At 44.5% G+C, this 22,971-nt stretch overlaps 1 protein-coding gene and 1 long non-coding RNA gene across 2 annotated transcripts; one reads left to right on the plus strand and one right to left on the minus strand.

Annotated features, from left to right (window-relative positions):
- Nucleotides 1–961: 961 nt before the first annotated feature.
- LOC310834885 (SUN domain-containing protein 3-like) lies at nucleotides 962–22,534 on the minus strand. The gene is made up of 13 exons (XM_083719373.1): nucleotides 22,193–22,534; nucleotides 19,009–19,106; nucleotides 16,090–16,203; nucleotides 14,643–14,727; nucleotides 12,186–12,256; nucleotides 11,307–11,362; nucleotides 10,586–10,626; nucleotides 8,841–9,000; nucleotides 7,719–7,803; nucleotides 6,928–7,043; nucleotides 5,848–6,015; nucleotides 4,399–4,488; nucleotides 962–1,503 (listed from the first exon to the last, which is right to left on the minus strand). Exons 1-13 carry the CDS (start codon nucleotides 22,303–22,305, stop codon nucleotides 1,375–1,377), a joined length of 1,326 nt encoding a protein of 441 aa, XP_083575499.1. The 5' UTR covers nucleotides 22,306–22,534; the 3' UTR covers nucleotides 962–1,374.
- LOC310835352 lies at nucleotides 9,167–9,459 on the plus strand. Its single transcript, XR_014559588.1, has 2 exons — nucleotides 9,167–9,244; nucleotides 9,276–9,459. It is a non-coding gene; the product is annotated as an uncharacterized lncRNA (long non-coding RNA).
- Nucleotides 22,535–22,971: the final 437 nt, after the last annotated feature.

Consider the following 22,971-nt stretch of genomic DNA (forward strand, 5'->3'; position numbering starts at 1 on the left):
CCACAGAGCCTAGGACTTGCGGATCAGAAGGTCGGCGGTTTGAATCCACACAATGGGGTGAGCTCCCATTGCTCGGTCCCTGCTCCTGCCAACCTAGCAGTTCAAAAGCACGTCAAAGTGCAAGTAGATAAATAGGTACCGCTCCGGCGGGAAGATAAATGGCATTTCTGTGTGCTGCTCTGGTTCACCAGAAGCGGCTTAGTCATGCTGGCCACATGACCCAGAAGCTGTACGTCAGCTCCCTTGGCCAGTAAAGCAAGATGAGCGCCGCAACCCTAGAGTCGTCTGCGACTGGACCTAATGGTCAGGGGTCCCTTTACCTTTTACCTTTATCATATCTCCTCTCAGTCTCCTCCTATCCATGCTAAACATACCAAGCTCCCTTGACCGTTTCTCATAAGGCTTGGTTTTCAAATCTTTTAGAATCTTGCTCACCCTCCTCTGCACATGCAGTAAGTCCAGTTGGAGACTTACTACTACAGTGGTGCCTCAGGTTAAGTATTTAATTCGTTCTGGAGGTCTGTTCTTAACCTGTAACTGTTCTTAACCTGAAGCACCAGCTTAGCTAATGGAGCCTCCTGCTGCCGCTGCGCCACCAGAGCATGATTTCTGTTCTCGTCCTGAAGCAAAGTTCTGAGGTAATATTTCTGGGTTAGCGGAGTCTGTAACCTGAAGCGTATGTAACCTGAAGCATATGTAACCTGAGGTACCACTGTACTGAGTAGACATGTATAGGATTTCACAGTAAGTGACATGCATTTTGCAGATCGGACTCGGGATGTATTTGACATGAAGCAAATTCCCTAGTCTCTAGAAAGCCACCTAAAAGAAGGAAGAACATTCTAGAACACAGCCACAACACAGTCCATGGAAGCAGCTCTTAGAACAGCTTAACTCAAAGCAATATATCGCATAAATCAAAGGCACCCTTTCCACGAACAGCTCACTTGCCTCTACACACTTCAGTCTAGACAGAAATCTTTATTGGGAGATTGCCTACTTTCGTAACTATCCCCCCCCCCCTTTCCACAGAAAACTGGACAGGATCAAAAATATTCATGTGACTTAAGATCAATTTGCCAGTGCCACGACTTTGCATTGATCATCTGAAAATTTCCCCTGCCATTCTTGTCTTGGTTTCTTGGGCAGACCACAGATTGGGTCTTTCCGTCATGAACACCTGTCAGACTTTAAATATCTTGGCATAATTAGGATTCTTTCTTTCCTCCCCCTCCTAACTTCCCTCTCCACCCTCCCTTAGGAAAAGTCAGAGTGAGCTATGAGTGCTCTTTACAGTTTGCTCAGTACGATGGGCGTTGGTACTCCTGTTTTCTTTCCTTTTATTCATCTTGTAAGATTTTTCACCCCCTGCCTTCATCCGACGGGCGAGGAACGGACCATCTTCCCATGCACCCGGAGTCGATAAATACAGGTGAACTCTGAGTTGCCCCAGTTGCTCAGCACCTTGAATTTTATATGCAGAAACTGTTTTAAATGCTCGTTCTGAAATGTAGAGGATGAGAAGAGAAAGAACAAACGGAATCAAATGTGTAAAACGCTGCTGTGCTTCACCAGTACTTTTGTCATCATCTCAAATTGTTCTAGCAGATTTATTTATTTTTTTAATCTCCCAAGGAGAGCCCAACTTCACAGGGGGAGAGTTCAGGACACACACCCCATTCATCATCATCATCATCATCATCATCACCATCAACTTTATTGCACTAGCCAAAGGCCATGGCATCATTCACAAAGGAAACAAAAAGAGAATAGCAGGGGGTTCTCAGATAGAATGTGCCATCTTAAATGTCCAAATCACCTAGATGAAGATGATGGACTTTTCAGAGCTAGCCGACCTGACTGGAAGAGTCCGTGACCAGAAGGAGGAGGAGTACCAGGAGGAATGGAAGAAATTTAAAGACTATGTAGTCAAATATGTTAAGATAACTTAATTGGAAAAACTTGCAAATATCAGATAGGCTTAGGATTTAAATATGTAATGTTAGAGAATAATATGTTTAAAGTTAAAATGGAAAGAAAGAACAATGTTAAGTGAATAAGTTAATTTTATGAGAAAATAGGTTTTGGAAAACTGTTACAATGATATACACTGAAACTCAGCCAGGGTGATTTGAGGAAGTCACTTAACAATGTTACTGAGATTGGATTAAGTATAGTTAAGATATATGTTTGTTTGTTTCTCTAAATTTTTTGGAAAATCTATATTTTTTTTTTAAAAAAAAGAAAGTTGAGATTTGCAGATCCCTTATTGAGCAGCAGGACAAAAAAATAAATAAATGTCTGAATCACCTTTGCAATTGACCACTATTTTATGTAGTTCTTTTCTCCTGATCTTCTTAGCTGCCAACGCATATATAGTGCTACTTTATAAGTTACGAAGTCATCAGTATCACTCAGCAGCCATTTCACCCTTTGCACCTTGTTTGAGTGTGTTCCATTCGTAAGCAGGGGTTTTATAAATCGGTCTCTTGGTTCTCTATATAGCGTGCATTGCAATAAATAGTGGTACAGGTCCTCTACGCAAGGTTGCCCACACAGACAAAGTCTCTCCTTCTACTGTACTTTGCCGTACCGGCCATCCACACACCCCATTTATGTAAGATGACTGGGAGGCAAAGTCTTGTCCACATCTGAGCATTATTTAGCTGCTAATCCACTTCCCCCTCTATTCAAATTAGACTGGAGTAATGCACCCACACATATATTAATCTGTATATGAGAAGCAACTCTGGTCTTCCCATTGATGCTAATAGGAGTTGCCTTTTGTTTTGGTCCCTGCCGTCTAATTTGTCAGTTCTTTCATGCTGATGAAGTACCAACAGGGCATTCAGGTAGAGAGCTGTGAAGATCAGAGACCCAATCCCTAGAAGAAGGCAGTTGAAATATACTTGGAGCCGAGAGTGGATTTCATGCTCCTTATTCAGCTCATAGTGGTGAGGAGGAATGGAAGTTCCCCCAGAATGTCTGCTTCATATACATTATTTACACAATGGGCCCCATGTGATTGGCTAATTCTGGGATTCTCCTGTAGGCCAATCAGGTTGTGGATTCACTTCCACCTGGAGCTGGATTGGGTGGCTCCTGTGGACCAATTAGACTGCTGCATTCTGGAACCTATTGTTCTAGGACCAATCTGACTGCTGCATTTTGGATCCTATTCAACTCAGTACATAACTGCAGTGGAGCAACTGTCCTGTACGCAAGGAGCTGTCTCGTAACACTGCTTTTGGGGCAGCCCATTGCAGGTGGGCTTCTTCCATTTTGATACCCCATTGATCTCATGCTTAGTCCTGAAAGATCTACATTGGCTTCCTGTATGTTTCCAAGTATAATTCAAGGTGTTGGTGCTGACCTTTAAAGCCCTAAATGGCCTCAGCTTAGTATACCTGAGGGGACGCAGGTGGCGCTGTGGGTTAAAGCCTCAGCGCCTAGGACTTGCCGATCGAAAGGTCGGCGGTTCGAATCCCTGCGGCGGGGTGCGCTCCTGCTGCTCGGTCCCAGCGCCTGCCAACCTAGCAGTTCAAAAGCACCTCCGGGTGCAAGTAGATAAATAGGGACCGCTTATCAGCGGGAAGGTAAACGGCGTTTCCGTGTGCGGCTCTGGCTCGCCAGAGCAGCGATGTCACGCTGGCCACGTGACCCGGAAGTGTCTCCGGACAGCGCTGGCCCCTGGCCTCTTAAGTGAGATGGGCGCACAACCCCAGAGTCTGTCAAGACTGGCCCGTACGGGCAGGGGTACCTTTACCTTTACCTTTTACCTAGTATACCTGAAGGAGCTTCTCCACCCCCATCGTTCAGCCCGGACACTGAGGCCCAGCTCCGAGGGTCTTCTGGCGGTTCCCTCCCTGCGAGAAGTGAGGTCACAGGGGAACCAGGCAGAAGGTCTTCTCGGTAGTGGCAACCACCCTGTGGAACACCCTTCAGATGTTAAGGAGATAAGTAATTATATAACTTTTAGGAAACATCTGAAGGCAGCCCTGTACAGTCGTACCTTGGTTTTCGAACAGCTTAGTTCTCGAACATTTTGGCTCCCAAACACCACAAACCCAGAAGTGACTGTTCCAGTTTGCGAGCTATTTTTGGAAGCCAAACGTCCGACGGGGCTTCTGTGGCTTCTGATTGCTCCTACAGCCAGTCAGAAGTCTTTAGTTTCCGAATGTTTTGGAAGTTGCATGGACTTCTGGAATGGATTCCGTTCGACTTCCAAGGTATGACTGTATCAGGAAGCTTTTTAAGGTTTAATCTTTTGCTATGTTTTTTATATATGCTGGAAGCCACCTAGAGTGGCTGGGGCGACCCAGTCAGATGGGCAGGGTACAAATAAATTATTATTATTATTATTATTATTATTATTATTATTATTATTATTTAGGGTACCTTCAGTTGGAATGTCTGAATGGCTTCTTTCTCAATATCATACATGAATTTCCCCAGTAGAGTTTCTTCTCGTGTTTCATCCTCTAGCCCCTAAAATGGAAAGCCAGAAGTAATGGGGAGCTGAAATTAGTGGCAGAAAGGGCGGTCTTGAAAACAATTCTTTATTAAGGTGGCACCCTAGGAGGCTGCTCCAGAGGCAGAGTTAATTACGTCCATGGGTCAAGCCCAGGGATGATGGTTACATGTGTCTCTCTAGCCTTCTTTATCTGGTCCCTGGGATTCTTCCCAGGTCCCACCCCCTATCCCCAGGCCCCACCCCTCAATGTCCCCGCACTGCAGCCTCCTTGGGTGCTTTTGCCTGGATGACTTGTGACATTGAACTGTGACAGTGCCTTTCCCGTGTCTGGATGGGAGGATGGGAAGATGAAACGCGTGGCACATAAACCGCTTAGAGATGTCTGTTGAAATTTGAAGTGGTATATCAAGGAAGAATATGAATATGTAGAAACGTCCAACTTTTACTGGACAAAGCTTAAGAGTCACACCTGCTGCTCTGCCTACTTTTGCTCTGGCATGTGGCCCTCGGGTGGCCTGTGATAGAATGTGGCGCTTGCTCTACAAAAACCCCCACGCCTGATCTAGCTGAAGGCGCCCTATCAAAAAGGAGCTGGAGGAAGGATTCAGGCAAACTGGAGGGCAAGATGATAAAGAGGCCAGTAACCTGGCAGGCTAAGAGGACAGACGTGCAAAAACACATGGACAGAACGTAGGCAACCATACAGACAAGACCAGAGCCTGGCTCTTGCCTCAAGTGGACGTAGCGTGGGTTGCTGCTGCCCGGGGCAGGGCAAGTGTTATACCCTGTGGTGGACTGGACAGTAGTCAGCCCCTACAATGCCGGCCAGCATTTAATCAAGGGAGTCTCTCCTTGCCAACTAGCCCCAACCTGGGAGCAGAGATAAGACAGAGAAACGCAAAGCCAGGAGTGCTGCTGTGTCACCTCGCCCTCCTGTCCTTGCAGCGAGCCTTGCCTGGGTGCAGCTTGACTCCCCGTGGCTCAGGCCTCAATGAGGGAGCATGATGTGGGGGCGCCTGGTTGTGCCCTGTCAGAAATTTGCACCCAGGACCATGGTCCCCTGGCCTCCCCATTCTACACCAACTGGCCTTCAAACACAGGAGAGCTGCCACCACTCGTGTGTAGACATTACTGGAGTCTGTAGACATTACTGAGCTACGTGGTGTTCTCATTCAACATAAGGCAGCCTCCTAGGGTGTTCCCCAGTCCTGGTTGAGCTTGATATGGTGATGTGTGTTGGTTCTCTGTAACCCATGCCCTGTCCGTGAGAAGCAGCCCACGCACCTGGGCTTGCTGAGTAGCCCTCCCGTTGCCCGAAAGTACACCTCTGCGGCTGAGAGGAGTGCAATGCTGTGTTGAACATTAATACTCACAAAAACCCAGAAGTCCTTCAAGGCACTGTTGACTCCTCCCGAGGGAGAGATGGCTTTAGAGATGTGCTGAACTGTAACGGCCGTTGGTTGGATTTTCTCCGGTAGTTTAATTACTACTTGGCCCTCAGAACCCCGGAAAGCCCAGCAGTTTCCAGGATAAACATCTGGCTAGAGACAGGAAGCAACTCAAGTGACTAAAACATGATACTCCCACCATCCCAGGCATAGTTGCAGTTTGGGTGGCTATCATCACCTATAAAAACATAATGTCAAATATTAAAAACTTCCTGATACAGGGAAGTTTTGGCAAGGAGGTGAATGGCTGGTTTAAGAATGGGGCAGCTACACAGAAACGATGACGACTTGATACACAGTTGTCTGTATTAGAGTCTTGAAAGCACAAGGATGGAAGAATGAGGAAACCCCGACAAAAGAACAGTGGCAAGAGAAATTGATGGACTATGCAGAACTGGCTAAATGGACATACAAACTGCGAGATAAGGACAACTGTGACTTCAAAGAAGAATGGGAACTTTTTACAAATTATCTAAAAAGACAACAAAATGAACTGGACTCCTTGGCAAGTTTTGCATAAACATACACAAATCTATTGATGGTTAATATAGTAGATAGATAATATAAGGATTTATACAATTTTACAGTATGCAGAGAACAATGTGTTGGGAAATCAGAGAGATGAGCTGAGGGAAGTTTTTTTTTGGGGGGGAGGGTTTGTTGGGGAGGTGGGGGGAAGGGGGGAAATAATGAAGATATGTTCTGATATTTTGTTATGTTGAAATTGTTAATAAAAAACAAAAACAAAAAACAGTTGTCTGTATTTATCTGGGATTAGTTTCAAATAAGTCTCCGAGACTTCGAGTAGAGGAATAAGGAAAACTGGAACGTGCCGGGATCAAATCAGAAACCAGGACGGCTTCTGTAATTCCAGGACTGTCCCTGGAAAATGGACACCTGGAGGATAGGCAGGAAGATGAGAGTTTGGAGAATGGATGACTGAAGAATCCTAATACTGCTCCAAACCTGTACTACCAGTGATAGAATACAGGTAGTCTACTGTACCTGCAGAACAGTATCAGGAGGATTTGTTGAAGACACAAAAAGCCATTGAAACCAGCAGTTCTGCATACTCTCAGGTACATAACTCTTAGATGTCCTCTCTTTATCAATTGTGGCTCCTATAGAGATAAAAAAAGAAGAAGATTGGAATTAACAGAGAGAGAGCAAGCTCTACTGACCAACAAGACCTAAATTTCCATCCGATCTGTGCTTCACTGACCATAGCACAGTTTCTCTTTGCCACATAAGGAGAGTCTGGGTGGATCAAAAAGTAAAATTCCTGACACCTGCAAACCCAATTTGTTGAGATTTTTTGGGGAAACCTCCCCCAGAATAGGGACACGGGTGGCGCTGTGGGTTAAATCACAGAGCCTAGGACTTGCCGATCAGAAGGTCGGCAGTTTGAATCCCCGCAACGGGGTGAGCTCCAGTTGCTCGGTCCCTGCTCCTGCCAACCTAGCAGTTCGAAAGCATGTCAAAGTGCAAGTAGATGAATAGGTACCACTTCAGCGGGAAGGTAAACGGCGTTTCCGTGCGCTGCTCTGGTTCGCCAGAAGCGGCTTAGTCATGCTGGCCACATGACCCGGAAGCTGTACGCCGGCTCCCTTGGCCAATAAAGTGAGATGAGCCCTGCTATCCCAGAGTCATCCGCGACTGGACCTAATGGTCAGGGGTCCCTTTACCTAAGTACTTTGGGCAACAGTCTTAATGGGTTTCATTTGCTCAGCCCTAAAAGGTAGTGGGAAGTAGCTTCGTTATTCAGGTAATAAGAAAAGAGCATAGTCTATTGTTACCTATTGTTTTCTGAGCCCAGTCAGCCATTTGCACATGATCTTCATAAATCTTCTTAAAAGCCAAGTTGATCGTTGTGAGCACTTGCTGTGAAAGAGGGAAAGACTGATCAGGGAGACCTCAGGGCAAAGTCACTGCAGATATCAAAGGCATGCATTGCAACACATGAATTATCCAAGGAGTTTGAACAATGCAGCTTCAGGCTCTATGTGCAGCAGTTGCATTAATATGGACAAATGCACATCATGCGCTTATATGACAAAGCAAGATATGATAGGGTTGCCATATTTCAAAAAGTGAAAACCCAGACACAAATGTTCTTTAGCTTTGTTCTGGGCAAACTTGCCTGGTTTTTCACGGACATTTAAGCAATTTTCACCCAGACACTGTTTCCGACTGCAGTTTTCCGGCTATGTCCGGATGTATGGCAATCCTAAAATATTATCTTGGCAAACACATGGCCCTAACTCCGAAGTTAAGATTTGCTGGAATGGCAGGGAATGTGAACATAGGGATGACGCTGGCCGGTGAGAATTGGCAGGAGGGGGCGTGCGTTTTAACTGGCTGGGGTGGGCAGGGGTGGTTAAGAATCTTCCACACCTTAAGACCTTGAAGGTAAAATCCAGACATCTTCTGGTATTTCTTAATCCGTTAACAAATTAACATTCATACAAACAGCGACAATGTATACACAGCCAAGCACCGCAGTATGTGTGTGAAAGTTACTGTATTTTTCACTCTATAAGACACACCAGACCATAAGACACACCTAGTTTTTGGAGGAGGAAAGCAAGAAAAAAAAAATTCTGAATCCCAGAAGCCAGAACAGCAAGAGGGATCACTGTGCAGCAAAAGCAGCAATCCCTCTTGCTGTTCTGGCTTTTGGGATAGCTGCGCAGCCTGCATTCGCTCCATAAGACGCACACACATTTCCCCTTACTTTTTAGAAGGGAAAAAGTGAGTCTTATAGAACAAAAAATACAGTATATACTTTTGATAGGGAATAAGGCTAACTCTTCCTCTTTGTTTTGTTTTCAAAGCTGCCAGGTTATGACAACAGCAAGACAAGCCTGTAATGAGGGGATGAAGTGCAAAGCAGAGAGGTCCCTTTTCCAGCATCCTACATCTTTGTTCTCTCCCGGGATATCGCTCTCCTCCAGGATTTCCTTCACAGATTTCAGGATGCCTTCATTGATGCTGTTGATTTCGGCACGCAGGCGATCTGTCTCCTTTTTAAGGCCCTGGATTTCATGGATTTGTTCCTCGAGCAAATTCTGGGACTTCCTTGAGATGAAAAATAGGAGCAATGTAAACATCAGGAATCATTTGCTTGTCCAGCAGGAGGAACCAGGTTCTCCAACCGGCTGCGATGCAATAGTAATTGAAACCATCAACAGGTACCTGCAGATTAGGGCTTTTTCTGGATGATCGGTCAAAGGCTAATTAACATACAGGTAAGTCATGTGGTGCCAAGTTTCCTGCTAAGCATGTCTTGCAACGCAATTCCCTCCCCTCCAGCATTTCTCAGGTTCAGATTGGGATATCCTATTCCAACTCAGGTTCAGATTGGGATATCCTATTCCAACCCCTCCAACATTTCTCTGATGAAAATAGGACACCAGGAAGCTTCTATTGTGTTTGATCTCCTGCATAGATATACGCCATATACACATTGACATTGGTCGCCTTCAGCCAATGCAACCTCTCCGCCTCACCTACCTCGCAGGGTTGTCGTAAAGGGGGGGGGGAAGTGTGAGGGGAGGGATTGTGAGCAACACCTTCAACAGATAAAGGGAATGAAATAAAATTTTAGTGGTAAGCTGCCTTGAGTCCCTGTCAGTGAAAAAGGTGGGGAATAATAATACAGTGGTACCTCAGGTTACATATGCTTCAGGTTACATACGCTTCAGGTTACAGACTCCGCTAACCCAGAAATAGTGCTTTAGGTTAAGAACTTTGCTTCAGGATGAGAACAGAAATCGTGCTCTGGCGGCATTAGCTAAAATGGTGCTTCAGGTTAAGAACAGTTTCAGGTTAAGAATGGACCTCCAGAACGAATTAAATACTTAACCCGAGGTACCACTGTAATAATAATAATAATAATAATAATAATAATAATAATAATAATAATAAAGAAGAAGAAACTGTGAACATGATCAGGAACTTGCCAGAGAGTAAATCCTATTGAACTCAGTAGGAATTAGTTCTGAGTAAAAACGCTTCGGATTTCAGCATAAGGCTGCCCAGTCTTGACCCAGTTACCTGAGAGTAAGCTCCAGGGAATACAGTGGGACTTTCTTCAGAGTAGACAAGTGTCAGGCTCCATTTAAAGGAGTCAACACTCCCCACATTTCCTAAGACAGGCATAGGCAAACTCAGCCCTCCAGATGTTTTGGGACTACAACTCCCATCATCCCCAGCTAACAGGACCAGTGGTCAGGGGATGATGGGAGTTGTAGTCCCAAAACATCTGGAGGGCTGAGTTTGCCTATGCTTGTCCTAAGAAGTGGCTGGGTGCTGAAGCATCGCAGTGAAAGAATTCGAAATGGATTGACTGTTTCCTTCATTGGGTGCAGGGGGTTTATTTTACATGGAAACAGGATTCGTAATTCTGGACCCAGGAAAATCAGGACGCTTGGAGGGTATGCAATCCTTTTTATGGCTGCTCTGAAATTAGGCTCACCAAGGTGCACGCAGGTATAGAATTTCAACCATTTTTGTTTTTAATCAGAAATACCTACAGAGAGAATTTTATCCTGTGTTCCCTCAGAGCTGCCTAGAGATTCACCCACAAGGCTCCAACAAGGAGTAATGACCATTTAGCAACATGTGCATTTAAGGAGGATTCTTATCTGAAAAGCCCTCTTACCACAACGATTTCAGCTCAGTTTCATACAGTTGCGTAAGCTCCTATAAAAAGAAGGAAAACAAACAAACAGATATACCTCAACCTTAATTATATCTTTGAGCCTTTGTAGGGTTGCCATGTGTCCTCTTTTCCCAGGACACGCCCTCTTTTTCAGAGTTAAAACTTCTGTCCAGGTGGATTTTTAAAAATTTGCCACAATGTCCCTGGCTGTACTTTCTGGATGAGACATAGACATAACTGGTGGTTGAAGAATTGCTTTCCTCTTCTCCTGCCCACCTCAGAAATATAGCAGAGCTTCTACAGGCTAAGTAGGAGTATTTAAAATGAGAGTTGTCATAGCGTCCTCTTTTTTGATGTTCAAAATATGGCAACCCTACTTCAGGACAAACTATTCTTATTATTTCATGGGATGAGTGCGACCTACCTAAATCCTCCCCTTTGTGGGGGGGGGGGAGGGAGAAGAAACTCTGCACATTCTCAGAGGTGTTCAAAAATGTTATGAACTTTGAGTCATGCCGATAGTTTAAACAAAATCTTGTTTAGGCCTCCTACCCACTCAACATACTTTTCCTTGTGCCAATTGCTAGATACTCTAGAAGCTGCCTGTCTCAATCCTATGCATAACCTGCCAGCTTTATACCTTTGCCAGGAAAGCACCTACAGTAGCTGCTTCTCGCTTTGACTGACTTCAGTTTATGTTCCTGCCCAGAAAGATGCTCACCTTTGATGACAGGCCATCTGAAAGCCTCATGCAGAGACACGAGCAGTAAATGGCGGCTAGAGAAATAAGCAAGAAACACTTATTGATAATAATCATAATCATAATAATTTATTAGTTATACCCCGTCCATCTGGCTGGGTTTCAATTTATTATTATTATTTTATTATTATTTATGAATTTTTTAATATATACAAACACACAGCAACCAAAAAAGTAACGCAGAGTTGCAGAATAAAATAACAGCAAACCAGTATTTAAATATTCCTGCCATAACAAAGAACGAGAGGCAGGAGGGGTTGTGTATATTCACATTGGATATATTCACAAAAGGGAAACCAATCTGCATTGGAATTATAAAAATTTCAAAATTATCGAGATGGATGATATCTGATTTTCAACTTCCTTATATATCGTCAGCAAAACTGTATACAGATACAGCGCTTTTTTCCTGGGGGGATACAGGGGGATGCATACCCCTAAACATTTTGTGAATCTTTGTACTTTTGTCCATTTGCTGTATTCACATATTTTCCCCAATTTGAACTATAAAATGGTGGTTTTCTTGAGTCAAAATGAGAGTACCCCCTAAACATTTTTTTAAGAAAATAAGCACTGTACTGATATATCACAATGTTTGAAAAAAGGATGGAGGCATTGGCTGGTTTCACGGTTTTCTACACATTGTGATTTTTGCATAAAACACACACCATGATTCGTGATATATCGCTAGGTCAAAAACTTTGAAACAGATATCATGATACAGACTTCCAACCAGTTTTGGATGAGATAGATTTGATATATTGCCCAGCTCTAATAGCAGGTGAGTGAACCTTGGTTTGTCTCGCCTAAAATTAAGAACGGAACCCTACAAATACTCACCACAAATGGTTGGGACTGTTATAGACAAGAACTTCAGAGACTTCGCGAAGTTTGCCATAGTGCATTGGTCTCTGGAGAGGAAATAAGGCTGTGTTGTCAAAAGGCTGATAGTCATGATGACACAACTCTTGAGATCCAGCAAAGTCTACAGAAATGGAATGGGGATCCTGTGACACTGCTGGCTCCCTCTTTAAAGGAATGGCTGCTGGACTCACCAGGGAGAATTCACCTCTGATCATTTGATAGGCATTGCAGGAGCTGCTGCTACTTCATGTTTCTCTTCCTAATAATGTCTAGTAAAAGACAATGCTTGATGTGACATCACCACACCTTGTGTCCCCCCCCCCCACTGCCAGGTAGGTAAGATGAAGGAAGTGCACAGTGCAATGATGTCACATCCTGTTGTGTTATGTACAAGAAGATCTTCCACAGAAGGAGGAACGAAGAGATTCTTGCTTGTATCCGACTTAGTTTTTAGATGAGACTTATTGAAAGAATGGGGCACGGGTGGCGCTGTGGGTTAAACCACAGAGCCTAGGACCTGCTGATCAGAAGGTCTGCAGTTTGAATCCCCGCCACGGGGTGAGCTCCCGTTGCTCCGTCCCTGCTCCTGCCAACCTAGCAGTTCGAAAGCACGTCAAAGTGCAAGCAGATAAATAGGTACCGCTCCAGCAGGAAGGTAAACGGTGTTTCTGTGCACTGCTCTGGTTCGCCAGAAGCGGCTTAGTCATGCTGGCCACATGACCCGGAAGCTGTCTGCGGACAAACACCAGCTCCCTCAGCCTATAGAATGAGATGAGCACGTAACCCCAGAGTCGTCCGTGACTGGACCTAATGGTCAGGGGTACCTTTATTATATTTAAGAAATATAACCTTTACGCCGGCTCCCTCGACCAATAAAGCGAGATGAGCGCCGCAACCCCAGAGTTGGCCACGACTGTACCTAATGGTCAGGGGTCCTTTACCTTTACCTTTATTCATTTCAATGAGTCTCCTCTGAGCAGGGCTAGCATTGGATACAACTTTTAGATAGGATCACCAGAAGTAAAATTTGGGAGACAAAAGTTGTTGAGCTTTCTTTAGGCAATCAACCTCAAAATCCTGGACATTTTGCCAATTTTCCAAAATTCCCCCTGGACTCTTATTTTCTTTTTTCTTTTTAAAAAGATATTTATTGAAGTTTCAAAAATTATATAAAAACAAAACAATAATAAAAACAAAACACAAACAAAAACAAGTATAATTTCAATCCCTTATTTTCTTATAACTTACTTCCCCGACCTCCTCATACCTCCCCTTTCTGTATTCCAGTTTCTAATTATTAATTCAGCAAATCCTCTCCCTTATTTTTCATTTGATTTTTAGCCTTTCTTTTCTTTTTACTTAATCATTACAGCTGAAAACCACTTAATTTCTAAACCAACGTCATTCTAACATTCATTAATTTTGCAATGTTTCCTAAAATAATCCTTAAATTTCTTCCAATCTTCTTCCGCCGTCTCTCTTCCCTGGTCTCGGATTCTGCCAGTCATTTCTGCCAGTCCCATATAGTCTATCACCTTCATCTGCCATTCTTCCAAGGTGGGTAGATCTTGTGTCTTCCAATACTTTGCGATGAGTATTCTTGCTGCTGTTGTAGCATACCTAAAGAATTTTCTATCCTTCTTTGGCACCAATTGGCCGACCATACCCAGGAGAAAGGCCTCTGGTTCTTATTTTCAACAGTTAAATCCCGAACATGTCCAGGAAGTTCCAGATTTATGGCAACCTTACTTTAGAGCATGGGTAGGCAACCTAAGGCCCGGGGGCCGGATCCGGCCTAATCGCCTTCTAAATCCGACCCGCGGACGGTCCGGGAATCAGCGTGTTTTTACATGAGTAGAATGTGCTTTTATTTAAAGTGCATCTCTGGGTTATTTGTGGGGCATAGGAATTCATTCATTATTATTTTTTCAAAATATAATCTGGCCCCCCACAAGGTCTGAGGGACAGTGGACTGGCCCCCTGCTGAAAAAGTTTGCTGACCCCTGCTTTAGAGCTACAACAATGAAGAATCTCACTCGGTATTAGCAACAGGCAGCTGTTCTCTGCACTCTTCTTGGGGAAAAGGAATCCATTTGTTTTTGTTTTTGTTCTGACCAGCTTTACCTGCTGTCTCTGCCATGGGTGTCTACTTTATAATGTTTTAATATTTGGTTGCTGTTCCTTCCTGTGTTTTTGATTGCTTCTAAGCTTATTTTATCTTGTCCACAACCTTGAGACTTGCGGAAGATTATGAAACAACAACAACATTGACTGAGTGAATTTATGCCAGAACCATTTCTTGTTCCAGACCAGACTTCCAAAATGTTCTTAAGCATGATTCAGGCCGCTGCATAACTTACTGTATTATGAAAAGGTTTTTAATAAAATTTTATTTTAAAAAGGGGAAAAGAAAAGCGGCGCACTGCTGCTTACCTTAAACAGATAAAGGCTTTACAGAGGAATTCTGGGAGGCAGATAACAGTAACTATTATGCTGCTGGGAATGCTACATATCGCTCCTGCAGGGTAGAGGGGAAAATCACAAAGCATTTAAGGAATTGATTTTCTTTGGTTATCTGATTACCTATGAACAGTGGGGAGAATATGGGCTCATTCTCCCATTTGAAAATGCAACTTTTGGCCAGTTTGCAGTAACCATAATACAGTGGTACCTCAGGTTACATACGCTTCAGGTTACATACTCTGCTAACCCAGAAATATTACCTCGGGTTAAGTACTTTGCTTCAGGATGAGAACAGAAATCATGCTCCAGCGGCGCAGCAGCAGCAGGAGGCCCCATTAGCTAAAGTGGTGCTTCAGGTTAAGAACAGTTTCAGGTTAAGTACGGACCTCCGGAACGAATTAAGTACCGTATTTTCCGCTCTATAAGACGCACCAGACCACAAGACGCACCTAGTTTTTGGAGGAGGAAAACAAGAAAAAAAATATTTTGAATCTCAGAAGCCAGAACAGCAAGAGGGATCGCTGCGCAGTGAAAGCAGCAATCCCTCTTGCTGTTCTGGCTTCTGGGATAGCTGTGCAGCCTGCATTCACTCCATAAGACGCACACACATTTCCCCTTACTTTTTAGGAGAGAAAAAATGAGTCTTATAGAGCAAAAAATACGGTACTTAACCTGAGGTACCACTGTAATGCAGAGAGTATTAAACATTGGTATAGTACTTTCTAGTATGCAAAGCTCTTCACATGCTGTCAGGGAACTGCCATCGGCTCAGAGGCGAGAGGGGAAAAGCTGGATGGATTACAGAGAGCCCCCAAAGATCGTGGGAAGCAGCACCTCCTCAGCGGAGGAAAGAAACCACGCCTCTAGTGGGGAGGAGATGCAGGGCTCGGAGGATGCAAGGCGGTGCCAGGACACCTTGCCTGAGCAAAGCGGGGAGGAAAGAGGTCCTCCGTTACCCACGCCCTCCTTGTGCAGTAGGCTTCCGCGCAGAGAGGGGAGGTGCAGACTGGGCGTCAAGAAACTACTCTGCTGGGGAAGGTTTAAGGACCGCCCACTCTCAGATTCTGCCAGTGAATGAGCGAGCCACGGAATAGTGGCACTCTGCATGGCGAAGGTTTTTTTGGCACCGATAACAAGGCTTTACAGCCGACCAGGGAGGCATTTACCTGATTGCTCTCGAGCAACCCCCTGATACCCTTACACATGCATTCATCCCAGCTGTAAGTCTTACAATAACCTGTAAAGGAAGTTAACATTATTTCCGAATATTTCATTGCCATTTTCGACACAAGTAACAAATAGCGTACAACGAAAACATCTCTCTTGACAGTACAGAAGCAAAAGTCTGGAAGAGGTTTGTTACACAAGTACGGGAAGTCCCACATTTAGTGTCAAGCAAATGCAACTGGAGACATACTTAGCAGACTCTTCTGAGATACGCAAGACGAGTCAGATGATAAGGTGCCACAGCTATTTTCTCTCCCAATAACTTCTCTGGTGAACCTCATCTGTCCTCTGTTGGATGACTCTCCTGCCAAAAGAACACCATCTCATTAGCCAGACATCAGTGACACCTAGGATTCCATGTTCCCATCTAAAATTGAAACGTGCATCATCTGGAAAATGGACCAGTTGCTTCTTCTGCTCCCATTGGTTTCTTGGAAGCTTAGAATCATAGAATTGTAGAGTTGGAAGGGACCTCAAGGGTGTAGGAATCTCAGCTAAAGCATCCATAACAGATGACCATCCAACCTCTGCTTAAAAAGGACCTCCAAGGACCTCCCAAGGGAAACCGTTCTACTGTCAAACAGCTCTTACTGTCAGTTGGTTTTCCTGATGTTTAGTGAGAATCTCCTTTCTGGTAACTTGAAGTTATTGGTTCTAGTCCTACCCTCCAGAGCAGGAGAAAACAAGCCTTTTCTCCCTTCCATGTGACAGCCCTTGAGATACAGTGGTACCTCGGGTTAAGTACTTAATTCGTTCCGGAGGTCCGTTCTTAACCTGAAACTGTTCTTTAGCTAATGGGGCCTCCTGCTGCCACCGCGCTGCTGCAGCACAATTTCTGTTCTCATCCTGAAGCAAAGTTCTTAACCCGAGGTACTATTTCTGGGTTAGCGGAGTATGTAACCTGAAGCGTATGTAACCCGAGGTACCACTGTATTTGAACATGACTGTCATATCTCCTCTCAGTCTCCTCTTTTCTAGACTAAACATACCCTTCAACTGTTCATCATAGTGCTTGGTTTCTAGACCCTTGATCATCTTGGTTGCCCTCCTTTGCACACCTTCCAGCTTGTCAACAACCTTCTTAAATTGCAGTGCCCATAACTGGACACAGTATTCCAGGTGTGGTCTGACCAAGGTGTTGATCTGGACACTGGACTTCTATTGATGCAGCCTAGAATCTTGCTGTTTGATGTGCTCTTTCTGTGATTGCTTAAAACAACTGTTGTTGGGTAGGTAATATAACTCAGTGTCTAACCGACTGAGTGTGTACTGAAATTAACTGAAGTTAAGTCTTTCTGGTGATTTGCGCATTTTGAGCTAGACTTAAGAATGGTTCAATGTGCAAGCTCAGCTCAACATGTCCCATAAATCTTTGAAGAGTGGATTTAATCAAGTTCCGTAGAGGGTCTCAGACAACATTTTATTTCCAGCCACCGCTCACAACACAAGTGATTAACCTTACAGTGAAGACAGTACTGCCAATCTTAAAGAAGCTCTACCGAAAACCAATGCTTTGTGATAGCTATCAACCAGCAAATACCCTGGGGTTTTTTTGTGGTGGGGGGAGTGATGGAGACAGTGGCAGTGGAGCAACTGCAGACATTCCAGAAATATACTGATTATTCAGACCCATTCCAGTCTGGGTTCAGACCTGGTTTCAAGACTGAATGGCCTTGTTCACTCTGACAGATGATGGAAGAAGAAGACAAGCGGAATGGATCAAGATAGCTTAGCTATGGTACTCCAGGGATTGGTGACCTTCCAATTGGTTTACTGCAATGCATTCTGGGTGGGGCTTCCCTGACAGTTGTTCCAGAAGCTGCAGCTTGAGCAGGAAGTGGCAAAAAGGGTATTGAATGGAGTGGCCTATCAACAGCCCATATTAACTGTATGGAAAGAGTTTAACTGGCTGCCCATATGCCAAGACCACATAACACCCGTCTTGAAAGACCTACATTGGCTCCCAGTACGTTTCCGAGCACAATTCAAAGTGTTGGTGTTGACCTTTAAAGCCCTAAATGGCCTTGGCCCACTATACCTGAAGGAGCGTCTCCACCCCCATCGTTCTGCCCAGACGCTGAGGTCCAGTGCCAAGGGCCTTTTGGCGGTTCCCTCACTGCGAGAAGCAAAGCTATGGGGAACCAGGGCCTTCTCGGTAGTGGTGCTTGCCCTGTGGAACGCCCTCCCATCAGATGTCAAAGAGATAAACAACTACCTGACATTCAGAAGACATCTGAAGGCAGCCCTGTTTAGGGAAGTTTTTAATGTGTGACAATTTAATGTATTTTTAATCTTTGTTGGAAGCCACCCAGAGTGGCTGGGGAAACACCGCCAGATGGGCGGGGTATAAATATTATTATTATTATTATTATTATTATTATTATTACCATGCCACATTGAAGGTATTGCAATAACTCTGCTGTTATATAAAGCCCAAAATCAGACGAGTTTATCTCCAGGACCACATTATCTTGCATACTTCTGCCTGTGCACTTGGATCCTCAGGAATGACACTCTTAGCCATGCTGTGGACTCCTGAGGTTTGTCTTATGTCCATTAAAGGCAGGGCCTTTAGTGTGGTGGCACCTGCCCCTTGGGATGTTCTCCCTGTGAACACCAGGCAGGCACCTACAGTACTGGCATTTAGGTACTTGCTTAAAACGCCTCTGTTTACCTAGACTTTCCCGAAGGGGAGATCCAGCTATGCTGATGTATTAATAAGATATACAGTGGTACCTCGGGTCACATACTCTTCAAGTTACATACGCTTCAGGTTACACACTCTGCTAACCCAGAAATAGTGCTTCAAGTTAAGAACTTTGCTTCAGGATAAGAACAGAAATCGGGCTCCGGTGGTGCGGCAGCAGCAGGAGGCCCCATTAGCTAAAGTGTTGCTTCAGGTTAAGAACAGTTTCAGGTTAAGAACGGACCTCCAGAACAAATTAAGTACTTAACCTGAGGTACCACTGTACTGATATGTTATACATTTGTCTTAGAAATGCAGTTTTCTTGTTGATTTTATGCTGCATTGTGGTGTTATTTCTTAATGTTGATGGTATGCAATTTTCCCCAAATAAAAACATATAAATGCACGCCTTTTGGAACTTACCCCCTGTTTCTACTCCCTCATCGGCTGTTGAAGTTGTTTGACCACTTGAGGTAGTAGAGTTTCTGGGGCATTTCCCTGTGGAATTGCGCAAGTACCAGCTGAAAGAAGAAATGCTGTAAATTATCTGAGCGTTCTTCAAAACCATTTGTGTTTAAGATTCCTTCATGGACATGCTTCTGTCAGGAAAAAAAAGGAAAGATGTCCCAAAAATTCTTTGGTTGTTGTGTGGCACACTGTTTGTAGACACCAGGAATCTTGTGTGTGGCCAGAGGAGAAATGAATGCTGGGAAGGAGCTCAGAGAGAAGAAAACCTGTTGTGCATCTGCAACAGCACAACCAGATGCCTTCATCTGCTCCAGCTGCAACAAAACATGTCTCTCCAGTATTTCTACAACTACAGCAGCCACTGTAACCTTCCAGATGTTTGACTTCACCCCCAAAGATGTCCTCCTCCATTGTCTCCAAAAACAGATGGATTTCATCCATATAGATAGCTGTCATGCTGGTCCTAAAGGATCTACACTGGCTCCCAGTACATTTCCGAGCATCATTCAAAGTGTTGGTGCTGACCTTCAAATAGCCTTGGCCCAGTATACCCGAAGGAGCATCTCCACCCCCATCATTCAGCCCGGACTCTGAGGTCCAGCTCTGAGGACCTTCTGGGAGTTCCCTCATTGCAAGGTGAAGTTACAGGGAACCAGGCAGAGGGCCTTCTCAGCAGTGGTGCCCTCACATCAAATGTTAAACAGTTTGTTGATGTTTTGTTGATGTTTTTTATATGTGTTGGAAGTGGCCCATTGTGGCTGGGGCAACCCAGCCAGGTGGGCGAGGTATAAATAACAAAATTATGATGATGATTTAACTGTAGCCAGGAACAGGTCACATGGGAGTCAAAACAAATCGCCTGGAAACTGACATTGCACATTGCAACAGAAGTGGTGTGGGGAAGGTTTCTCTTAAGAAGATTCTGCAAGATACAGAGAATGCCATGTGTATGTAACCCATGCTCTTATTCTAATTAATAGACTAGGAAAGGTAAAGGGACCCCTGACCATTAGGTCCAGTCGTGGCCGACTCTGGGGTTATGGCACTCATCTCGCTTTATTGGCCGAGGGAACCGGCGTACAGCTTCCGGGTCATGTGGCCAGCATGACTAAGCCGCTTCTGGCAAACAAGAACAGCACACGGAAATGCTGTTTACCTTCCCACCAGAGCAGTACCTATTTATCTACTTGCACTTTGACGTGCTTTCGAAGTGCTAGGTTGGCAGGAGCTCACCCCATCGCGGGGATTCGAACCGCCAACCTTCTGATCGGCAAGTCCTAGGCTCTGTGGTTTAACCCACAGCGCTACCCGCATCCCTAATTCATAGACTAGAAAAAAACAAAAAACAAAACAAAACAAAACAAAAGCCAGGTCTTGGCAACTGTACAGCCGCTGAAAAGTTTGACAGATGCCATATTAGATAAACTCCCCAGATATGGATCTCGTCTTCTCTCTGCAGTAGTCAGTGCTGCATACCAGAAGTAGAAGACAGCTGTTATGTACTGAGTTGAATAGGATCCAAATTGCTGCAGTCTGATTGCTCCTAGAAGAATAAGATTCAGAATGCAGCAGTCTGATTGGTCCTAGAACAATAGGATCCAGAATGCAGCAGTCTGATTGGTCTGCAGGAGCCACCCAATCCAACTCCAGGTGGAAGTGAATCTGCAACCTGATTGGCCTACAGGAGAATCCCGGAATTAGCCAATCACGTGGGGCCCACTGTGTAAAGAATGTATATAAAACAGACATTTTGGGGGTACTTCCATTCCTCCTCACTACTATGAACTGAATAAAGAGCATGAAATCCACACTTGACTCCGAGTATATTTCAACAGCAAAGCACAAAGTGAGGAACAAGCTCCATTTGTGCAATAAAACTCCCCCCTTTGTGTGTCCCCTAAACCTGTTTGGAGGTTTCCTTCAATTATTATTATTTTATTATTTGTACCCTGTCCATCTGACTGGGTTGCTGCAGTCAGAACAGACTGAAGGGTTGCAGGGGCAAGTCCCATTGCGTGAATGGAGCTCATAGCACACACGCAACAACTTAGTTGAATCCCGCCTGCAATGCCCATAGTGCGTGTAAATAAAGGTATAATGGATGGGAAGGCCACATCGGCATCCTTCATGAAGAAATTCGCAGTCTAGTTTGATATCTGTAATAACTTGCAAAACGTTAACTTCCCATTTGGGAAATGCTTTGTGGAGCTTCCCTTGCGGAAAAGGAAACATAACTTTACTTCACAGGATTGTCGTGAGGAGAAAGCGGTCAACAGAAACCACAGGGGCCACTTTGAGCTCTTTGGGGGGAAAGGTGGGATAGAAATGTAATTCATTAATTAGTTCATTATAGGTGTAGGAGCTCTGTCTACTTTTACATCCAGACACCCTAATTGGAGCCTTAGAGAAATCACTGTGACTCCAAACAAAAAAAGAAATTATGCATATTATGGGCAGGAACATGAAATGTCTCACATGAGCTCAAAGTGTTAAATATGTGGCATGCCTCACACAAGGGAATTTGTTGAGGTACAGTAACAGGGCACTTTAATTTACTTGAATTGCACAAACTGAAATGCCATGGTATGCACTTTAACCTCACCTGGAAAATATTGACAGTCTGAGGTAAAAGGTAAAGGTAAATGAGGTAAAGGACTCCTGGACAGTTAAGTCCAGTCAAAGGCGACTATGGGGTTGCGGCACTCATCTCTGCTTTCAGGCCGAGGGAGCCAGCATTTGTCCACAGACAACTTTATGGGTCATGTGGCCAGCATGACTAAACTGCTTCTAGTGCAATGGGACACTGTGAAGGAAACCAGAAAGCCCGGAAATGCTATTTACCTTTCCGACGCAGTGGTACCTATTTATCTACTTGCACTGGTGTGCTTTCGAACTGCTAGTTTGGCAGGAGCTGGGACAGAGCAACAGGAGCTCACCCTGTCATGGGGATTCAAACCGCCGACCTTCCAATCGGCAAGCTCAAGAGGCTCTGTAGTTTAGACCACAGCTACACCCATGTCTGAAGGTACCCTCTGGCAGTATTAAAGTTATAAACCTAAGCGTTCTCTTATGTCCTTTCCCCCCATGTTTTTTATCCTGATACTTTACCAGGATACAAATACACACAATATTGCTCTACCTGTTTGACTGCGTTCCACCAGATCCCGTTGGCCCACTGGAAATATTTGGGTTATCCTGAAAGCCTTGTGTTGGTTGCTCCAAACTTCTCCGCACAGACCGCTTCCCGTTCATTCTTGAGAAGGGACGACTGGATGTATTCCGAGACAAATCTGTTGGATTCTTCCGACTGTATCATGGACACCGAAAACCGACACCCGCCAAAACTGCACACACGACCAAAGGGAGGACCTCTTTTAATAAGTCATCATCAAAGTGGCACCCATTCTGTCTTTCCAATGCACTTCTGAAGTATGTGGAGATTATCTGCCAGGCGTCCAGTAGGTGATGTCATAATAGGAACTCTGCGGTGAGATGGCTTCGTGACATCATAATGGCGGATGAGTTAGGATTAGATTGACTGGGTGAGATCCATAAATAACGGCTCCTGGATCCCTTAGGGATGGATAACTTGAGGTGTAGAACTTTTGTTAGAAGGAATCCAGGCAAAAGGCCTTCTTGGTACTGCTGCCTACACTGTGGAACGCCCCCCCCCCATCAGATCTCAAGGAGATAAACAACTACACAACTTTTAGAAGACATCTTGGGAGGTTTTTAATGTTTGATGATTTATTGAGTTTTAATTTGTGTTTGGAAGCTGCCCAGAGTGGCTTGAACAATCCAGCTGGATGGGTGGGGTATAAATAAATTGTTATTGTTGTTGTTGTTGTTGTTGTTGTTTAGCTCTCTTAAAAGCATGGTTTCACATGAATCTCACTATGGGGTAATCCATCATACTCC

The sequence above is a fragment of the Podarcis gaigeae genome (genome assembly GCF_964106915.1).
Source record: "Podarcis gaigeae genome assembly, chromosome: 17".
NCBI classification, from domain to species: Eukaryota; Metazoa; Chordata; class Lepidosauria; order Squamata; family Lacertidae; genus Podarcis; species Podarcis gaigeae.